The following is a 13788-nucleotide window of genomic DNA, read 5'->3' on the forward strand; positions in this document are numbered from 1 at the left end:
CTGGGGGCAGAAGAGGCAGAGGGCTGGGGGTCAAGAGCGCAGGGCTGAGAGGAGAGAAGGGGGAGCCTGCGGGCAGGACAGAGGGGCGGCCGCGGCCGGCTCTGACCCTCTCTGCACCCGCGGGGCTGCTGTCCGAGTCCCTGCTACTGTCAGCGCCTCCGTTTTATCAGGGAGCCCCCCCTCCGCCCCCCGGCGCGGTAAGGACCAGGCAGAGACCCAACCGCATGCGGGTGCTGCCTTCGGGCCGGCCACTTGGGAGCCTGAGCAGGCGTCTTCTGACTTAACTCCAAGCAATGACTTGCAGACACGTCCCCAGGCCACGTCACGTTCACGGCGTCCCTGTCACTTGCCTCTGCCCGCCATGAGGGAGTCCCCCTGCCTCACTGCTAAGCCCAGCTTAGCGCTCTGCCCGATGGACAGATGTGGGAATGTGGGAGGACAGGCCCGGACAGCGCGTCTTCGATGCTACAGACACGCAGGCAGGGGAGTAAAGGGGGGAAGAACAGCCCCCGAGGGGACCCTGTCACATTCCGGAACATTCCTGCAGACGGCACTCACCAGAACTCCCCGTCCTCGGCTCTCTTGTCCAGCTCCTCCTTCCGCCTGGGATCGATGTGATTCCACTCTGGTGCACTGGTGGTAATCATAAAATTAGTTTTTTAAGTTTATTTATTGATTTTGAGAGAGAGAAAGAGTGTGAGTGGGGGGAGGGGCAGAGAGGGAGACAGAGTCCCGAGCGGGCTCCGGGCTGTAGGCGCAGAGCCCAACGCTGGGCTCCATCTACGAACCTGAGCCAAGATCAAGGGTCCCACACTTAACCAACGGAGCCCCCAGGCCGCCCTGAAATACTCTGAATCGAAGCCGAGGTGGTCGTCCGAGCAAGGTCACCTGCAGGGCACTTTGTTTAGAATAGACAGATGTCCCCCGAGGGCCACAGACAGACGGGAGCTGAAGCCCAGCAGACAGAGGCAGAACAGACAGTGGGGGCGAGGGGCACGCACCTGGGACAGGACGCCGGCGGGGACACGGACCCCACGGCACCTGCAGGGCGACCCCAGTTGTGCGGCAGGGACTTTGCCCTAAGTTCACTCTCGGGGCCCCTTCCCACGTCTGACTGAGGCTCCCGGTCCGGAGGACAGGAGCGGGTGGAGAGAAGAGGCCTGCGGAAGCTGGTCAGGCATGCGTGCCCGTGGCCACGCCCACACCCGGCCACACCCCTGTCTACGCTCGCGTCCACGCCCACACCCACGTCCACACGACTCTCCACACCCACACTCCCTGGCCACACCCCTGTCCACATCCGCGTCCACACCCACATCACACCTGCACCCACACCCCCGGCCACACCCCTGTCCACACCCACATGCACGCCCACGTCCTTGCCAGGTCCCCGCCTGCACCCTCACCTGCACCCACGCCTCCGCTCGGAGTTGCCCCGACCTCTGAGAGACTGAGAGCCGTCAGGAAAGGAGCCGGGCTCAAACAAGCCCTCCGGCCAAACAGCCGTCGGCCGAAACGGCCAAAACTCGGAGTTTCGGTTCGTTCGGTTTCTGCCCTTTCTGGGCCATTGGCAGAAGTGAGGTTTTGGGTTTTGCTCAGCCTCAGGCAGGGGCATCAGAATCTGTGGCCCCAGGGACACCTGTTTCTGGTGGCGCACCCCTGAAGGGAGGCAGGCAGGTGGGCACTGGTGACGTGTGGCTGCACGTGCCAAAGGCCCCCCAGAGCCCAGCACCATCGCTGAGCTCCGACAGCACACGGCTCCCTGTCCCTCACCAAGATTAAGGACGCACGGACAGCACGCGGCTCCCCGCCCCCCAGGTTAAGGACGCACAGACAGCACTCAGATCCCTGCCCCCCCCCCCCAGGTTAAGGATGCACTGAGGGGACGGAGGGGAGTTCATTCTCATTTCCAGTGGCTCCCCATCCAGGGCGGGAGGCCTGCCTGAGGGGAGCCTGTCCGGTCCTTCATGACCTTGCCGGAAGGACCAATAGGAGTCCCATGGTGAGTGAGAGCCTTGCTCGCATCCACCCGCCACTGCCTGCTGGCCCTTGGGGGTGGACCCCACTTCCCAAGCTTGGCCTTTGTCAGAGACCAGGGTCTGTGAGTTGGGAGGCGTTGACCTGAGGGTCTGGCCTCCCTTGGGGGTCTGTGGCAGTTGGGAAACAGGCAAACTTCAGTGACAAGCAAAATTCCAACCCAGCTGCCAGATCTGCAAACGCCAGGCAGAGACCCCACCACGTGCTGTGAGCTGTGCCTTCCCAGCCCGGAGCCACGCAGCACCCTCTGAACAGGCCTGCTCGTGGACAGAAAGTGCCACGGTGCTCACGGCGATTTTGGTCTCAAGAGGACCGTGTCCGCGAGCCGCCCTTGCAGGGGGAGGTGAGGACGGAGAGGGAGAGCCTACCTGTCACTCCACGCCCCCGTCCACTCCACTTCGCCCCACGGGTTCCGGAGTCTGACCAGCTTCTCGGGATGGCCCCAGAAATCCACCTGCAAGGTCCACGCGTGCGCAAAAGCACCTGAGCTGCTGTGTCCGGGCTGCCCCACCCCCACGTCTGCCCAGAGGGGGCTCCCACTCAACTTTCAATGCCCCTAAACAACCACACCCTTATTTGAACACATTTTCAGGATGCAGCCAACTGCTCTGTTTTCCACAATTGGGTTGGACATGTAGCGTGTCTAACAAGTTCGTATCGGCCGGAACGAACATAACGGTGACAGGCGCCCTCCAGACAAATGCCAGCAGCATGGCAGTCAGCACTCACGGAACATGTGCTCCGGACTAAGCAGGGCGCTAAGCAGTTCAAGGGCACTATCACCTCATTTAAACCTGATTGGGGGGGGGGGGTGCGCCTGGGTGGCTCAGTCGGTTGGGCATCCGACTTCGGCTCAGGTCATGATCTCGTGGTCCATGAGTTCGAGCCCCGCGTCGGGCTCTGTGCTGACAGCTCGGAGCCTGGAGCCCACTTCGGATTCCGTGTCTCCCTCTCTCTCTGACCCTCCCCCATTCATGCTGTCTCTCCCTGTCTCAAAAATAAATAAATGTTAAAAAAAAATTTTTTTTAAATAAATAAATAAAATAAAATAAAATAAAATAAAATAAAATAAAATAAAATAAAATAAACCTGATGGGGGTCCTCCGAGCTGGGTGCTGCTAGCACCTGTATTTTGCAGCTCAGAAATCCTAGACTCAGAGAGTTAAGTTATCCAGGGTCAGCAGGTGGTGGAGGGAGGGTGGACATCTGGGCAGTTGTCTACGAAGCCCACACCTCCTGCCTCCCTGGTGGTTACTGAACACTCACTAGGAGCCCTCATGCCAGCATTTGCACCCGCTCACCCAGACACGACGAATCATTAGGTCCTCGGTGTCCTGCTTTCCTTTGTATCTCCCGTGACACCCAGCCCTGTGCTTACACATTCACGCTCAATCTGTACTGGAGAACTGGCTTCACTAAAGAGGATAGTTGTGGGACACAAACGCATGCAACGAACACCTGTTTCATTTTAATAAATAACAAAAACTGAGATACCCATCGCATTTCCCTTTTTGCCTTGGCCAGCGGGAAACCCAAAGCAAAATTCATTTCTCAACGGTAGCACTGTCTTTTGCCTGGATTGTCTGGTGTATTTACCCTTGTGCTATGGTTTGACAGTGTCTGTGCTTTTCTCTGTAAACAACTGCAAATCCTTTTAGGGAAGTGGGCAGAGTCCAGTAACTAAAAATACTGAAAACCACAGCCCCTGCTTTCTGCTCGGGTTGGAGAGTAGGGAAAACCCGTGTTCCTTCCCGCTGTTATGCCCCGTCCTGAGAGCAGACATCACTGCCTCTATCCCCTTCGGGGTTGTGCGGGTTTCCACCCCTTCACCTGTATACACACGCTTGGGATGAGTGTGGAATCTGACAATTTCTACACTTTCTCCAGGGCCTTCCCCCACCCCCGCCCCCCAGGCCGCATCTCCTCGGAGCCCACGGAGCTGTGGCTCACACAGGCCACGTCATCTACAAGGCCAGAAGGGCCCTCGCTGTGAGTGTCAGGGGCAGCCAGAGAGGGACCTCGGGGGACAGGGAACCTCTCAGAGGTGGCCCCTCTCAGGGTGCCCTGGGCGCGTGCAGTCTCCCCTCCCCTCCCCGGTTTTACCTCTTCGACACCAGTGACCGAGTACGCGTGGCTCTTCACCAGCTTCTGGCAGGTTGTGGTCTCTGTTTCTGCCTCGGCTGCACTGGAGACCTGATGGGGAATGAGGACCCTGATCCTGACCCTGTCTGGGTGGCCCCTACAGGGCTTTCCAAGGACACGCCGCCCAGACAGGCCCCGTGCAGTGCTGGGGTGCAGGTGCAGCAGTGACCTCAGGGAGCAGAGCCCTCCCCATCCAGCCCCTTCAAGCAGGCCCACAGCTCCAGGCTCACAGCCTCCAGATGCCCCCGGAAACTGGGGCGTCACCTGCTCCCCGAGGGTGACCCCGTGCCGCCGATCCAGGACGGCTGCTCTGAACAAGCCTGGTTCTCCCCCCTTTCTCTCCAGGCCCTGCACCGTCTCTCCACCAAAGACACACTAATGCAGAGACGTTGCAGAAAAGTGCGTCCGTCCACGCCGCCCCAGGGTCGGGACGGCCAGCACCCTGGTTCCAGAACCACTTCCCTTTTCCTCAGGGGTCCCAAAGCCCGTCGAGCATGTCCGTCATTTATCTGTTTCCTAAATCTGTTTCCTAAAGCCCACGGTTACTCAGCAGAGAGGGGAGAGCACAGGAGGGAGCTGGGATCCGGGAGCAGAACTCCATTCTCAGGGCTGCTCCCCGGCTACTAACTCCTCATGGGAGCCCCCGTTCTACCCACTAATCAGGTCCCAACCCGCCCCCGCGTGCTGGGACCCATGTGTCACCAGACTTGCCCCTTTAGCCTGGATGCTTCTCTGGCCCAAAGCCTCCTGGCCGCTCGCCTGCCCAGCCCCTCCCCTGCCGCACGAGGGGAACAGAGGGGCCCGCACTGACTCACATCAATGGAGCAGGCCAGCAGAGACCCCGCGCGGAGGGCCTTCCGGATGATCTGAAACAGGCCGGCCGGAGGCTTCCTCAGGTCATAACACTCACAGATGCCGCCTGTGAGATCCTGCAACCCCTCCACCAGAGACCCTCCAGTGAGAGCCTCGTAGGAGCCGTTGAGCCTGTGAAAGAAGGAAAGAGCACGCCATTCACAAGCGAGGGGGCCGTGGGGCCTGGGGCTGGGACGCGGCGTGGACCAGAAGGTAAGGGAGGGCCCTCTGCCGAGTTTGCTCTGGGCCAGCAAGGTGCAGGAACGAATGTCAGGTCATCTGTCACCAAGCCACCCACCTGCCCCTTTAAAAGCAAAGTTCAGCCTCTGCACAGCTGACCCTGGGGGCAGGGAGCACAGGCAGGGATGAGGGGGCCCCTCCCTCAGGCTGGGAGTCCCCCAGGTGCCTGCTCTAGGAAGAGGGCTGGAGGAATGGGGCTGGAGGACAGGGAGCCAGAAAGTGACACGCGTCAGATCACACGTGGGGAGCCCACGGGAAGGGGGGGAGGCCGCAGGGCAGGGGTCAGCATCTAAGTGCCCCGCCTACTCGTCCTCATCACTCCTGTAAAAATACGCCTGGACCTGGAAGGGAGCGTGGGGTCCAAAGAGGACAAAACTAGGCACAGAGGCTGAGGGGCTCGCCCCCGATTCATGCGGTCACGGGGGACAGAACTGAGCCGTGACCTCCTGGCCCTGAGGTCTGTTCCTCTGGCTCCTGGGTCACTCACTTGGCGTAGGCCTTCTCCAGCAGGGCGCCCCAGAACTCGTCGCCCGTCCCGGAGCGAAGGAACAGCAGCTCCCTGTCCTTGGTGGGCAGCCTGTCGTCCACAACCACGTCTACCCACTCGCCGTACCGCCAGAACTGCGGGCGCACAGACACGGGGCAGCGCCCCCCCTGAGCTCCCAGCTCCCACAAGGGCGGGCCCTGGTCTTCCGCACCCACGAGAAAGCAGGAAACGCAGGAGGCGGGAAGTTGCCCACATGACGCAGCGGGCGACCGGGCCCCACGCCCCAGGACCCTCACCCAAAGGGGCTTCCTCCTCAAGGCCACACAGCCGGGGAGCGCGGATGCGTGGGGGCCGCAGTTCTCAGACCCAGGGGAGCACCAGAAGCCCCCGGGGGGACCGCCGGGCCCCCGGCCCCCCGCAGATTCCGTGGGTCTGGGCGGGAGCTGCTCCTGGGCCACGCGGTTTGCACAGTGAGAACGGCTCATGCGTGGACTGTTTTCAATAAATACAGCACAGTCCTGAAAATGTGTTTTCTCTTCCTTATGATTTTCCTAATAACATTTTCTTTTCTCTGACTTACTTTATTCTGGGAACACAGTGTATAATACACGTAACACACAAACTACGTGTGAATCGACTGGTTACGTTATTGAGACGGCTTCAGGTCGACAGTAAGTTAAGAGTAGTGACATTTGGGGGGTCCAACGTCATCCACAGATTTCCGGCTGCACCCCAATCCCCACGCTGTTCAAGGGCCACGAGCAGAGCACGATACCTGGAAATGAAAGATCCCCGCGTAGTTCTGCTGGAAGTCCTGGTCTCTGGGGACAACGCGGTAAAGCAGCTCTTCGTTCAAGGTGAGGGAGGCCAGGGCCGCCAGGAGCCAGCAGTCACCTGCACCGTGACACGGGGACGCTGGTCAGGCCGGCCCGCAGGGTCCCTGCCCTCTCTGACCCTCACCGTCCTGTTCAGTCCACCCTTCAGGGTCAGATGGACCCCGTCCTCCGGCATCTGAAGGTCACGGCGGCCCCTGCACCCTCCCTGGGAGTCCTGGGAAGTTCTCTGCTTCCCCGCCCCATCCCTGAAAATTGACCGTTTCACCTCCACGCACCCAGTTGGTGGGGTCGACAGTGGAAAGACAGAAAACACGCGAACGTGACCCACGTCTCCAGTTTTCCCCCTTCCTCTCCTACCAAGAACCTGACCTCCGGTCAGACTCGGATGTGCACGAGTGTGCCCTCGCCTCCCCCTGGGTGGCTGACCCCTCGGTCCCTGGTCCCTCTGCCTGCAAGTCACTGCAACGCCCCCGCCCCTCTCCAGCCACACATCACTCTGTTCCGTTGTGTTTCCCGAAGAGCGTATCTAAACCGCTCTGTGCTCCTCGGGGTCACGGTCAGCACCCAGTGTGGACTCAGAGCTCCTTCTGCACGGCAGGTGCTCAGCCGAGGCGTGACCCCGCCTCCCCCCTCAAGTGGAGCACCCTCCTGGAGCCCCAGCAGGGATGTGGATTCTTTGTCTGGCATCCCCCGCAGACGGCTGACCCATAGTAGGGGCTCAATGAGTGTTCGACAAAAATAAATAAGCAAGTGACGGAATGAATGAATAGATTACATCTTGTCCTTGTGCAAATCCCCAGGAGCACCTTCCGTGTTTGCTCCTGAGTCTCCCGGGTCTGTGGGGAAGCGAGGCCCCAGGGGACATGCTCTGGGCCCACAGATCCCACCTCCGCCAACGTCGGGGCCTTTGCCCCTAAACCTGGGGGCAGGGGGAGATAACAAGGGAAGTCACCCTGGCCTGTGCCCCTGGGGAGGGGTTGACAGGGTGGCCTCTCCGGGAGGCAGGTGCCCTCACAGCCAGGCGCGGCTCCCCCCCTTCCCCCCCCCCCCCCCCCCCCCGCTCCCTCTGGCACTGACCTTGCTCCCGGCTGCCCGCCTCCGACACCTCAGACATTACAAGTCAAGTCACGGAAACTAAGCATCCCTCAGTGGCTGACATCAAACGGGGCTGCCCAGCTCGAGGAGGTTAATCTTCCTTTCATCTGCCTCAGTCCTGACGTCTCGCGGGCCCCCCCTCGTGCTCACGCAGAGCTCGAAGTGCATGCGGTGGGTTCACAGGCTCTGGGCTTCCAACCAGCCCCGGTGAGCCAGGCGTGAGCGGATGTTCTTTCTAAGGAACACGCCGCCGAGGCAGGATGTTCCCCTTGGAGAGGCTCCTGGGGGGACATGTATTCTGTTGCTCAGAACTTTCCAGCACTTGTTTGGGGACCTGCCTTGAAGCCGGGGCCACATGAATCTCAAGAGGGACACGGCTGTGATGTGTAGCCATGTTCCCATTTCCAGAAGCAGCCACAAGGCTTCGGTGACGAACAAGGCGGGCAGGAAAGAGGGGGAAATTGTGACGGACAAGTCCCTCCTCGCCATCCACCTTCCAGCAAGGTCCGGCCGCAGGAGGGGCAGAGTTTGGAGCAACGAGGAGGCTGGAATTGGGGAGTCCCGGGTCCCTGACCTCAGGGGAAGTCGGGGACACCTGAGCTTCATTCCTCCCACTCTCACTCAGGTTATACTGTAAGGGGGCTAATGTCTATTAAAATAACAAAGTGATTTTTTATCCCACTGAAATCAGGACGCCCGGGAGCCCTCCACCCCTGCAGCCACGGGCTTCAGGGCCACGAAGCAGCAGGCAGACCCGAGCCCTAACGATGAGGTGCTCTGTCAAAAGAGGCTTTAAGTCTGCGAAAAGACAGCCATCCTGAGTCAGGCTTTTGACACAGAAGTCGCTAAATCAAAAATTCCCTTGACACATCAGAGTCAAAGCCTGAGGTCTGAACACCCAGTGTTACTGTGAACTTTGTGTGTCAAGAACTCAGACACCGAGGGAGAAGGGGGGCAGCGTCTGGGCCACGGGGGCGCAGGGAGGAGGTGGGAGGAAGGACGGAGAAAGGTGAGGTGCCCGAGCCCCTGCAGGGGCCCCTTCAAAGCTGAACAGCAGGAACCAGGGTAAAGAGCAGAAGGGCTGAGACAAAGCCACAGCAGAGGGCGGGGCCCCCGGGACTCTGGGAACAGGATGCACAGAGCCTGGGGGTGGGGGTGGGGTGGAGAGGAGGGAGCCTGGAGGGAACAAGGCAGGTGAACCCCGCCCCCCAGAGCTGTGGTGGCTGCGGGGTCAGGTGTGGGAACCCCGGGCTGTAGCAGGAGAACGGGCTCGAGGGTACAGAGTCCCACGTCCGGGAACCAGCCCAGGGACCACACTGGCACCAGCCGGCCTGTGATGCTCAGACGTTTATAGTAACGAGTGACAATCAGTCTCCGACCTGTTTCTGGGCTCAGGGCTCAGGAAACCCAGTGTCACTCTTCGGTTATGGTAACCCAGGCTGAAGCAGTGGGAGACAGTGTCACTCACTCTTTTGTTACGGTAATGAGGTGGCTTTGAAAGCTCCCAGGGGAACGGAGCCCTCAGTCCCCCTCCCCCACCCCGGGCAGGTGACCTACCTAACTGGTTGCCAGGGGAATGGAGCCCTCAGTCCCCCCTTACCCCCCCCCCCGCCCCCCCCCCCCCCCCGCGGACCTGGGAGCCCATCATCCCCCGGCAGCCAATGATCCTATCCATCAGGCGTCTGTCACTGGTGCACACATGCAGATTCAGGGAGACCGGCGCCCCCGCCCCGTCCCCACTTCACCCTGCGCCTCTCCCCCCCCCACCCCCGTCACTGTTCGTGAGGTGCATCCTCTTCTAGGAAACCAGCTCCAGAGAGTAAAATGCTTGCCTGCGCAGTGAGAGCCGCTCAGGCACGTTGACCCAAGGAGGGGTCATGGGACCTTCCCACCCACAGCCAGTTGGTCAGAAGCACAGGTCAGCCTGGCGTCCGAGGTGGGGATGGCCTCGTAGGGCTGAGCCTGGGGCTGGTGGGTCTGATGCCACCTACACAACGTCAGAACTGAGTTGGATCACAGGACGGCCCGTGGGTGTCACAGAACCGCCCAGGGGGAAGGCCACACACGGGACGCAGTCAGAACCTCGTGGCCCTTCTCCCCCGCCCAGGGGACGGTTGGCCTTCCTTGCGTTCAGGCGTCTCGGGGAGGCTGGGGAGGGGCTGGCCTTTATGAAGCAAGAAAGCGCCCCAAAAAGGGAGACTGAATGAGGAGCGTTGGCCCAAAAGAGATGGGAGCCCCTCAGAGACAGGGCGGAACCCCTGTAATCGGACGGTCTGCGTTCCCCCCAACTCGTGGTCAGAGAGCCGGGGTCCCGCTGAGAACAGCCCAGGGCATGGAGGGCTTTGCGCCACCTTGTAAAAGTCCACCTTCAAGACTCGACAGGACAGCGGCCGAGGCAGGTGCTGTTTTAGCTCTGCCTCTGGCGCAAAGCCAACCGGGCCTCCTCCCCTCCGCGTCTGGCGCCTTCCAGGCCTCCCGCCTCTGGCTGCATTAAAACACTCACGCACAGGGGTGTCCCCTCCCGCACAGTTCCCAGCCTCCCCCGGCTGCACAGACAGCCCAGCGGAGGCGGGCAGCGGGCCTGGACGCTTTCGCAGACCCCAGGATAAAATGCTATCTGAATGGAATCACGTGGGTCGGCACGAAATTGTCAGAAGTGATTCGAAAACCCGTGTGTTGATTACTGGGGAGAAGGTCTCACGCCTTAGCTGTTGTGCAACGACATTCCACACGGGGACAGCGGAGACAGCCGGGTAAGACCAGAAGCAGACGTGGGTCTCTGAGCTCCTGTATCCTGAGTGAATCCTGCTGTGTGTGACAGAATGCTCAGCCCACCCCAGGCCACGGAGACGACCCACACCGCCCCCAGACATCGCACACGTCCCCGGGGTTGGGGGAGGGGCATGCTGGCACGGGGAGCGGGGGGCTGACAAGCCAGAGCCCCACGGGAGGGGTCTGCGCTGGAGGGAGGTCGGACAAGACAGCTTGATGTGGCTCTGTGGCAACACGTCCCTGGTGGTGACAACGATCCTTCTAACCCTGTCACCACAGAGTTTTCCGGGAGCCCCGCTCCGCTCCCCTGCTCCTCCTCTCCCTCTCGCCGCTCTGGCTTGGTGCCCAGGCCAGCAGAGGGGTCTCATCTCACCCGGGTGCCCACGTGAGACTCTCTCACAACAGGACCCGTCTCAGGCCCACCCGCATTTGGGAACGTGGCCTCGTGGCCTCCTGCAGGCCCTCCGAGCCCTGTAATTATACCGTTCTTCCTTCCCTCCAAGGCACGCTGATGCCAGCCCTCACCCCTGCAAGCAGAGACAAAGCCAGACAGTTCCAAACCTCGGAGTCACCGGGTGACCGGGTCCCCAGAGCCCCAGCCTCCTCTGGGGCCAGCCTCTGCCCCACGGACACCTCTCTGCCCTCTCCCAGGCTCTGCCCAGAGCCCAAATGCCCGGCAGCCTGGGACACATGGCAGCTGGGACACGGCCTCGGGCGTCCCCGGCTCCTGTTCACCCTGGTCATCGTCACCTGCTCCCTGACCACACTGCCACTTGGTCGCGGTATCTGCCCAGGCGGGCTGGGCGGTGCAGGGGCCAGCGAGTGAACAAGTCAGCAGTGCCTGTGCCCCGAGGGACCCGAGCGGGAGCCTCCGTGGACATTCTGGGCCCTTATAGTCACAGGGTGAGAGTCCCAGCCCCCCTCCAGGAGAACGCACCTGTGGGAGATTCCCGCCCTCAGGTTGGGGGCCCTGCTCTGTGTGTCACCCCCAAACCCCACACTGTGGGGGACAGTCTGCAGGCCACTGGGACCAGAGCTTTGAGAATCGGTCCCTACAAGCTCAGAAAAGCAGAAATAACGTGGGTTCGGACTTGTCTGCTGAGCCACCTGCAGCCCCACTTAACTCCTGTGGTCCTGGGTTTTCTGATCTGTAAAATGAGTTTGTACCTCATGATTCACTGCACAGGATCATTTGGCACTGAGCAAAAAGGACTTACTTGTAACAAGAGGAATATTTAAGAATACATATGAATATAAATCCCCAGCTGGCAGAGGGGATCGGGACATAACAGGTGCACGCGCGTGCGGGGGTTAACAGCAGACGTAATGTCCTCAGGGTACCTCGACCCCGACCCCGTCCATAGATACAGCTTCTGGGAAGGCGGGTGGGGATCAGTGGGAACAGGGGCTCCAAGCTCAGAGCAAGGAGGAGGTGCCGGGGGCTGCGTGGGCACAGGGACCGAGAGCCCACAGGCACGGGGACCGAGACGGAAGCCGGTGAGGAGGGACCATCTGCACGGACCCGGCAGCCTCCAGCTGGCGAGGAGGAGACAAGCCCTGGGAGGGCACAGATACCTACAAGGCCTCCCGTGGCCTCAGCAAAGCACAAGAGGCCAGGAGCGTGGTGCCCGAGGCATGTGGCAGCAGAAGGCCCAGGCGGGAACCTCGCCCACCGCAGACACGCCCCGCCGGGTGCGGCCAGGCCAGCGCAGCAGCATCGGGGGCAGGAGACGGGAGGGGGACAGGCATCTGGAAGACCAAGTGGTTCCCCGGAAGGACTCTCTCTGCTAGTGGACCAGACAAAGTTCTACACTGGCCTCGGTGAGCGTCACTCCCCAGCCAAGGGCAGGGCTCCTGGGGGGCCAGGGAGCCTCGGGCCTCAGACCCAGTGACCCCAGCGGAGCTGAGCAGCATCTCTGCCCGTGAGGGACGGATAGAATAATGTTTCTAAATGCATAACATGAAAAACAGGACATCATAAACTGTATCGAAACTGTTATTAAAATGTTTTTTCAATTACGACACAGGAAGGTTTGTGTTTCTCTGTCAACGTTCGATGTAAAAGGTTTGGGGTGGGGCCTGGTGACAGCTTAATTACGAGGTGGTAATGAGTAGAAATTGAAACGGTATTTTGAGGTATTTACAACCACTGTGATGTGATCCGCGGCTGTCACTGCTGCACATCTTTGCCTGCAACCATTCCGACCACACAGGACACACAAATCCTCCTGTAACCACTGGCTCAGATTCATACTAACGTGTAAATGACTGTCCTGGGCCCCTTCCTCAGAGTAGACGGGATACTGTGATAGTGGGTCCGAGCGCAGGGGCACTGAGCACTAGGTATCAAATGGAGGGAAGGGGGACCACCTAAGTAGGAGAAGGCCCCATTGGCAAAAGTGAACCTCGCCCTCCTCACCCAGGCCTGGCTGCGGGAACGGCCATCTGCGGCTGAGCGCTTCCTGGAGGCCTGACCCGCGCCCACCAGAGTCCGTGAGGGGTCTGGCTCTCTACGTGCTGAGACCGCCTGGTCGCCAGTCCTGATGAACTGACTTACTTCACGCCCTCCTCAAAGGAGGCCACAGATCTAAGGCGTCCCGGAGAGCGTTTTAAGGATGGAGACACCAGTCGGCTGTGGCCCCCTCGCGGGAGTGCCGACTCACGCGGAAAAATCCATGACGGGAACGCGTCAGAGAAGGAGCCGGGATTTAGGACCTGTTGCTCGTTCTCTGTGGAGACGTGGGGAACGGGCCACCCACGCCCCCTTCACGAGAACACAGGGCCTGACCCGGAAGAAAGACAACCAGGAAGAAAGGACAGCGATTCCAGGGAGGTGCGGGGAGCCCCCGGGGAGCCCATGCCCACACTCAGCGCCCACGCCCGCTGCCAGGCAGAGAGGAAGCAGGGCAGAGGCCCCAGAGCCACCAGGGCCTCGTAGGGGGCCCTTCTCCCTCACCCTGCTCCGCAGCAGCAGTCGTGATTCGGAAACCATTCTAATTCCGGGGCGCCAGGGGCTCGGTTGGCTGAGCGTCCGGCTCCTGGTTTCAGCTCAGGTCGTGATCTCACAGTTTGTGGGTTCGAGCCCCACGTCGGGCTCTGCGCTGGCAGAGGGGAGTGTGTTTGGGAGTCTCTCTCTCCCCCTCTCTCTGCCCCTCCCCCACTTGTCTTCTCTCTGTCTCTCTCAGAATAAATAAATAAACCTAAAACAAAAAACAAAAGGAGTGATCTAATTTCCCTCTGGACTCCGGAAGTCTCTCTCTGCTCCCCATTTGCTGAAGGCAGCAAGCGTCAGAACCCACTTGGCGGAGACGTCTGCCCCATAGTCGC

At 60.6% G+C, this 13788-nt stretch overlaps 1 protein-coding gene across 1 annotated transcript in view; it reads right to left on the reverse strand.

Annotated features, from left to right (window-relative positions):
• The window catches only part of LOC131496467 (calpain-8-like), a 41923-nt gene that overhangs the window by 18161 nt on the left and 9974 nt on the right, over positions 1-13788 (reverse strand). The window contains 6 exon segments of the mRNA XM_058702026.1: positions 559-633; positions 2406-2491; positions 4141-4230; positions 4995-5163; positions 5759-5892; positions 6534-6652. Of these exon segments, the coding sequence (XP_058558009.1) occupies positions 559-633; positions 2406-2491; positions 4141-4230; positions 4995-5163; positions 5759-5892; positions 6534-6652 (673 nt within the window).

Source organism: Neofelis nebulosa, chromosome 15 (assembly GCF_028018385.1).
Source record: "Neofelis nebulosa isolate mNeoNeb1 chromosome 15, mNeoNeb1.pri, whole genome shotgun sequence".
Lineage (NCBI taxonomy): Eukaryota > Metazoa > Chordata > Mammalia > Carnivora > Felidae > Neofelis > Neofelis nebulosa.